We start from the raw sequence: 7,818 nt of genomic DNA, 5'->3' as shown, positions 1-7,818 counted from the left end.
TTAATAAATATAACTGAAGAGAAGCAGTTTCTTACACTGGCAGTTTGCTCGAGTGATTAGAGTTAGGTATATCGTAAGAAAAGATTTTTGCAGATAGTGCATGCTTCGTTCACCGTCCACTTGCCAAAATTGCCACTCACAATTTCTTCTAAATTCACACTCACAGTCACTGAGAAGCCAAAAGCCAGGTGGAGAAGATTACACCATACCCCAAGACCTCAAAAGAATATATAAACTTATATAAACATATATTCTATCCATTTTCAGAATCTCAACTAACAAATTAATATATAAAAGTTCTCCCTATTCTCTATATTCGTTTGTTGTGTTTCGTGTTTGTTCTTCATTTGTCTACATTGGTGGGTTCTTGAGTCTTGGACTCATTAACTACTCTGTATATTCTGTTCCTTACAAACAACAAAAACCAGTCTTTCCCTTTCAACTTTTCTTCTTTTTTTTTTTTCTCTTTTTTCAAATGAAATTCTAGTTGTTTCAACTGGGGAGGGTGATAATCTATCTTGGTTGTATTTATTTGCCTTCAAAAAATGGATTCCCAGTGATTTAGTGATAAGCAGTTATGGATCTTGAACGTGTTATCGGTAACAGTCCAGTTAAGGTATGGCATGTAGCAACCATTTTTGTTTTATTTGCTTCAAAATTAATTTTTTTCTTTTTCGGTTTCATGATGTTGGTTCTGTTTGTTGTTGCAGAAAGATTCATGGAAGACTGTGTTAACTTTGGCTTACCAGAGCTTAGGTGTTGTGTATGGAGATTTAAGCACTTCTCCTTTGTATGTGTACAAAAGCACTTTTGCAGAGGACATACAACATTCTGAGACTAATGAGGAGATTTATGGGGTTTTATCTTTTGTGTTCTGGACACTAACATTAATACCACTGTTGAAATATGTGTTTATTGTGCTTAGAGCAGATGATAATGGTGAAGGTGGCACTTTTGCTTTGTATTCATTGCTATGCAGGCATGCCAGAATTAGTACTTTGCCCAATTGTCAATTAGCAGATGAGGAGTTATCGGCGTACAATAAGGATGTAATTTTATCCGATAATAAAAGTTCTATTGGGTCTAGTTTGAAATATACTTTGGAGAAGCATAGAGTGTTGCAAAAGATGTTGCTCATTTTGGCTTTGATTGGAACGTGTATGGTCATCGGTGATGGGGTGCTTACGCCTGCGCTTTCTGGTAGTGGAGGTTTCCCTTCTCTGTGCTTTTGGATTTATGATGAAAGATTGGGTTGTTATTGTTTGGTTTTTGTGCTATATTTGCAGTTTTTTCAGCGGTATCAGGCTTGGAACTTTCAATGTCTAAAGAACACCACCAATGTAAGTTCCTTATCTTGAATCCATTTTGTTCAAGCTTGTTAATGATCAACTTCTTCTCTTCAAAGGAACTCTTATGGCCTGAAATAGTTTTATTACTTTTAGCCATTTTTTTCTCTTGTTGTGGCTCACATTCGGATTCGATGCCCAAAGTTTAGTTTATTTGGTAAATAGCAATACAAAATATAGGTTTATTTGTTAATTTTGGTTGTTAGGTGACACCAGATTTCTGCAGCTGGGCTATATTTATTGCTTCTGAAACAATTTATTTGGCTCTCTATAATTGTGGGGAAGGAAGTAAAATAAGCAAATCTTGGTTTTGTGTCTGCATCTTGATTTTGCTGTTGTATAAGCAGAATTTACGAGGTTGTGAACTTCCAAAGCTTCTGTTTCCACTGTTAAGTTGTCTGGATGTGAGCAAGTGGACAAGAAGAGAGTTCCTAATTGCTGCAGAAGCATGCATTATTGTGGGGTCCGTACAAATATAATTAAGATAAACCTTCCTACTTTAATCAAACTCAAATCACCATCAAGCTATTTAAGATATTTAATTTTTAATGCGGAAGGTCAAGTGGATGACATCCTGCTTATTTTAAAGTAAAGACTCAATATGTGGCATATAAAAGAAGTTTAATTTAAATAAATAAGATAATTAAGTCAAAAATGTTGTCTTTAATAGAAGGTTAGCCGTCACTATAAAGTGAAGAGAAAAGTAGTTTTGGTTTGGATAAGGTTCTGGGTAAAAAGAAAAAAGGATTTAAACACGTAATTTACTGCAGTTGGATATTTATGAGTTTATATGCCTAATTGACAGCATAGACATATTCTTGAACTGCTGAAATTGGGTCAGAACTATGACTTGAAGCTGCCATTAGCCATACATAATTATAACGATGGCTGAAGCATGGTATCATTCTTTGGCTGCTGTCACCATTCATCTTCTTCGTCACTCTCGAGAATATCTTAAGAGATGTACATATTGCACTCCAAGTTTCTAGATAATTACCCGTGTCTTAATTGTGACTCTAATTTCTTATACATGCATGATTGGCTTGTTTTGTCACATTTGTTTATCATTTTATCAGTGGGCTAAAGTTAGTTTTTTTGACTTATTGGTGGAGTTAGGTCCTACGTCCTTAGTTGCCAATGTTGCTGTTTGTGGGGAACATGTTCTCCACTGGCTATCATGTCATGATTTAATCACATTCTCCATCAGTTGGACGCCTGGATATCATAGATTCTATATTATAACTTGATCTTAAAGCAATCAAACATTACTCTACTGTGAAGGTGCTTGTCTTTAGTTCTATGTGTTTAACCTATTAAACAAGGGATATTTCTGTTTCCCTTTTGATAAGTGCAATTCCTGACACCATTCCACTTAAAAATTTTGACAGACTGAAACTTATTGAGCTCTAAGGACTTGCATTTACTTACATAATCCACAGACAACACTGTTGAGCAGAGGTCTTGTCCACTTCATCTTAGTTTCTGTTGGAGAATTAGTGTGAAGTGGTGATGCTGGCATGATAATAAACTTTCTTGTTAATTAATTTCTAAGATCACACAAGGTGCAAGCTGTTCAAGTATTCAATTGCTAGGTCCACGACAACAGAAAAAGTTAAATGCAAGAGCAATGGTGTTGAAAGGATGAGAACTTTCTTGTTTTCCCATTATGTTTTCTCAATCACAAAGATCTGTCTAAGAAAAAGTATTTCACATTATATGCGCATGAGTATGTGAGTAATCTTGTGTGCACACCCATGCGAATGTGCAGGGGGCTTCTATACCTTGATGAAGTAGTAGTTCTATCGGTTCCTATCTTTTAGAGAAATCGTAGAGGTCTGTTAATCTTCAAAGAAGTCAAAACCTACCTACAAGAACTATTAATCTTAAAGGAAGACAAACCGCACTATGAAATGGTAAAAAAGATAGCAAAAAAATTGAAATTTTTCAGAAGTTTGTGGACTTGAACTCACAGTATCAATTAGTGCTTATTACTATATTTTCTCAGAGTTTATTATGGGATTCTGCAGATGTTGAAGTGCCAGTTGCTTGTGCCATATTGGTATTTTTGTTTTCTCTCCAACATTACGGGACTCATCGAGTGGGATTTCTATTTGCCCCTATTGTCATTACATGGCTTCTATGCATCAGTGCTATTGGTGTCTATAACATTTTCCACTGGAATCCCCATGTTTTCAAAGCACTCTCTCCATATTACATGTACAAATTTTTAAAGAAGACCCAAAAGGGAGGTTGGATGTCCTTGGGTGGGATCCTTTTGTGTATAACAGGTACGAGAGTATGGACACTGAACTATATACTTTACCACCTTCCCAGTTAGTTTTTTCTTTTTGTTATTATTATTATTATTTTCTTTTTTATAGTAATCAACCATTCTTTTTTATTTCAGGCTCAGAAGCTATGTATGCTGATCTTGGGCATTTCTCACAGTTGTCAATTAAGGTAATCTGACTTGTCGATGATTTCAGATAAATGCATAGCCATCTTCATAACTTGCAAAATCAGTCACAGTCGTCAATGTAGTAGTAAAGATCCACTCACCTGTTTTGGACGTCAAAAATCAAATTCTTTTAAGATTTGTGTTCATGTTTCTGGAGTCCTTCCTGCTGAACCGATTGCCTAAAGGTTATTGTAAATCTACTGTACGTACCATAAATTAAATTATCTAGCAACTATTGGCAGCAAAGAGCCACTATAATTGTTGCCTGGTCTTCTGTTCCTTTTTATGGTACATTTCATAATGCGTGCTCTTAAGATAATTAATCTTGGAATATATTGATGGAACATTGCACTAGGTTTTGTTACCGATAAGGAGCTCTCATTATTAATAAAAACAAGTGCAGTGTGTTTACTTCAAGGCATTATCCTTCAATTGTATACATTGATGTCCCTCAAAAGCCTCTGCAACTCATGTGCAAATAAAACACATTTGAATTCATGTTTCTTAGATTCACAAAATCAATTACAGAATAATTCTCTGGTGAGATTTTCTAACATATTCCAATTTTCTTCAGATTGCTTTCACCTGTTTGGTTTATCCATCTTTAATCCTTGCATATATGGGACAAGCAGCTTATCTTTCTAAGCATCATAATATTGAAAGTGATTACCGAATTGGATTCTACGTATCTGTACCTGGTAAGTGGTAATTGTTGGTTCCTATAGATGAGACTAAATCCTCTCTAAATTGAAAGAAGAAACTAAAGTACCATTGTTCTTGTGGTTCCAGAGAAATTAAGATGGCCTGTTCTGGCTATAGCCATACTTGCAGCAGTTGTGGGAAGTCAAGCCATTATCACTGGAACTTTCTCGATAATAAAACAGTGCTCTGCTTTGGGTTGCTTTCCAAGGGTCAAAATCATTCATACATCTTCCAAAATACATGGCCAGATTTACATTCCAGAGATCAACTGGACATTAATGCTTTTATGCTTGGCTATTACTGTTGGTTTTAGAGACACAAAACACATGGGGAACGCATCAGGTATTTGGTGCATCAAATGTTTTTCTGCTTGTGTGCACATATTTAAAATAGTGTGGTTTCGAGTACTATCCACTCGAGCTTTAAAGTTGTGGTGTCTTTATATAGAGAATGCATGATTTTCATATTTATCACCTGCGGTTTTATCATTTTGATGAATGAGTTTAACCCAATATTTAAACTAAATTACTACATTTTAGGAGATTTTACAGTGATCTTCATGTTTTATAAGCTGAAGCCACAATCATTCTCACTACATCTCCTTCCTTTTTCCTTTTGGTTCTAACAGGTTTAGCAGTTATAACTGTCATGCTGGTAACAACCTGTCTAATGTCTCTGGTCATTGTCTTATGCTGGCATCAGAGCATTTTCTTTGCCATTTGTTTTATAATCTTCTTCGGCTCGGTTGAAGCACTTTACTTTTCAGCATCCCTCATCAAGTTCTTAGAAGGGGCATGGGTTCCTATTGCCCTCTCATTTATTTTTCTAGTTGCTATGTATGTTTGGCACTATGGCACACTCAAGAAATATGAGTTTGATGTTCAAAATAAGGTCTCCATCAACTGGATTTTGAGCTTAGGCCCGAATCTGGGAATTGTTAGGGTCCGGGGTATTGGCCTTATACATACAGAGCTAGTTTCTGGAATCCCAGCAATTTTCTCTCACTTTGTCACCAACCTTCCAGCTTTTCACCAGGTTGTGGTCTTCCTCTGCATCAAATCAGTTCCAGTGCCACATGTCAGACCAGACGAAAGGTTCCTGGTGGGAAGAGTGGGTCCAAAGGAATACCGTCTTTACAGATGCATAGCTCGTTATGGATATCGTGATATCCACAAAGATGATCTGGAGTTTGAAAAGGACCTTGTTTGTAGTATTGCCGAATTCATCCGTTCGGAGAAACCACAGTGCAGTTTAGGAATAGAAGACGTGGAATGCGACGGAAAAATGACAGTTGTTGGGACTACTTCGTCAAACTTAGACGGCATAAGAATGTGTGAAGATGATGGAGATTTTTCCCAAATGGCAGGCACTTCTGAGCTGAAGGAGCTAAAGAACCCAGAGAAACTGAGGAAGAGAGTGAGATTCGTTGTGCCAGAGAGTCCTCAGATTGATACAGACACAAGAGAGGAGTTACAAGAACTGATGGATGCAAGGGAGGCAGGAATGGCATTTATACTTGGACACTGTTATGTCAGAGCCAAGAGCGGGTCAAGTTTGATGAAGAGACTTGTGATAAACCTTGGATATGATTTCTTGAGAAGAAATTCCAGGGGACCAACTTATGCACTCGGCATTCCCTGTGCATCTACTCTAGAGGTAGGGATGATCTACCTTGTTTAAATTCCAGAATACATTATACTTATGCTTTTGAGTCATATTGTATATGAAAGATCACAGCTTCAACCATATATTATTCTGTAGTCACTCGAAAATCATCATGTACAAGTGTAACCTTTCTATCATGCTTCCTTCACTCTTAAATTTTAGTTACAGTAGAAAAATTACGGATTCCTTAAATCCTTTTATCTGCGGGATGATTCCTTAAATCCTTTTATCTGCGGGATGCTAAAGCCTATAATCTGCTTCATGGATTGGGTCATGTTATGTTAGATTTTGTTTCAGCAAAAGCCAATCAAACCCAGCATGTTTTCAGCTCTGGAAATTCCAGAAGACAAATACGATGTTAACAATAATACAAGATCTATCTTGCAAATACCAATGCAATAAATAGCCGTAAAAGTTGATTTTGATTATTCATTCTACACACAGAAGATAACGGACCAAGCTTGCCAACGCCGAGTCATCCTCTAGCCTGGTGGGCATGTAAATAAAGAGACGAGGATCATGCAAGGTGCTCGTTTCTAAGCTATCAAGAAATTGAGCATTACCATATCAAATAACGCAGTCACTGACAGGCCAGCTCAAGACATTGGTGGGGCTTTGGCAAAAATTTCATATAAATATTGCAATTAAAAATTATTTTGTTTTAGGTGTAAAACTAAAAACTAATGTTTATGTTAAAGGGTAAAAAAAATTAAAAAAGATAATTTTATAAGTATAGCTCGGAAAAGTGAAGATAAGAGTAATTTTTTTTTTTTTGGTATACTTTCAAGCTATTGCTCAACTGATCTTTGGATTATATTATAAGTGTATGTATTTAAAATCTCAGTAGATTTTAGATTATACTATATTCTTAGAATTATAACAACTTTAAAAGAAAAATTCAAAAAAAGATAATGAATAGGTGATGAGATTGGACAAATATTCACTATTAATCATTTTTGTGCTTTTTAAACTACCTTTTGGTTTTGATATATTGAAATAGATAGACAGCACCTTTTGAATTTTAATGTGCCATTTAAAATATATTTAGAAAGAATTAGATGGGCCTTGTTGATATATTAAAAAAGAAAAAAAATTATTTCAATTGAAAATTTTATTTTTAAAGTATAAACTAAGATGTAAAAAAATCAATTTATTCTAAATTATGAACTTATTTTTAGATAGGACTCTAAACAATTGCCTAAATATACTTAAGGTTGAGCTGCTACACTTTAGCATTAAAAAAAAAAATCAAAGAAGATGTAAACATTCTCTCTAGAGAGTTTTACCCACTTTAATTTCACATGCTACATGACTAGTAAGAGCACATTATAAAGGATCATCAAACCCAAACTCTTAAAAAAGCATATAAAACAATTTTGAAGTATAGAATAAATAAGTACTCAAAAAAAGTATAGAATAAATAAAGTTTAAAGAGTTAAATAAAGGAGATCAATGGAGCTACCGGCCTTGGAGTCTGTGACGTGACTGGCATATTTTAACTGTTCTTTCAGCCCACAAGACAAGATCCCAACATTGAATAGTGAATACTCTTCCCAAACTGATCCAAATCTTAAACACTAAATAAAAATATTGAAGTAGCATTTTGATATTTTAGACTATTTCTTTATTTTTTAAAATTATATATAT

General features: G+C 35.1%; 1 protein-coding gene across 1 annotated transcript; it reads left to right on the top strand.

Annotated features, from left to right (window-relative positions):
• LOC102627813 (potassium transporter 8-like) lies at window positions 1-6,363 on the top strand. Its single transcript, XM_006470302.4, has 8 exons — window positions 1-616; window positions 711-1,200; window positions 1,287-1,340; window positions 3,374-3,634; window positions 3,754-3,806; window positions 4,379-4,502; window positions 4,594-4,848; window positions 5,135-6,363. Exons 1-8 carry the CDS (start codon window positions 578-580, stop codon window positions 6,184-6,186), a joined length of 2,328 nt encoding a protein of 775 aa, XP_006470365.2. The 5' UTR covers window positions 1-577; the 3' UTR covers window positions 6,187-6,363.
• Window positions 6,364-7,818: the final 1,455 nt, after the last annotated feature.

The sequence above is a fragment of the Citrus sinensis genome, chromosome 2 (genome assembly GCF_022201045.2).
Source record: "Citrus sinensis cultivar Valencia sweet orange chromosome 2, DVS_A1.0, whole genome shotgun sequence".
Lineage (NCBI taxonomy): Eukaryota > Viridiplantae > Streptophyta > Magnoliopsida > Sapindales > Rutaceae > Citrus > Citrus sinensis.
This window is presented reverse-complemented; position numbering and strand designations above follow the sequence as displayed.

What these genes read in the sequence shown, in the direction of transcription:
- LOC102627813 (XM_006470302.4), top strand. Translation starts at nt 578, where the DNA reads ATGGATCTTGAACGTGTTATCGGTAACAGTCCAGTTAAG. An exon ending in GCTTACGCCTGCGCTTTCTG is followed by an intron (nt 1,201 to 1,286) that starts GTAGTGGAGGTT and finishes CTATATTTGCAG; the next exon opens with TTTTTTCAGCGGTATCAGGC. An exon ending in ATTCTACGTATCTGTACCTG is followed by an intron (nt 4,503 to 4,593) that starts GTAAGTGGTAAT and finishes TTGTGGTTCCAG; the next exon opens with AGAAATTAAGATGGCCTGTT.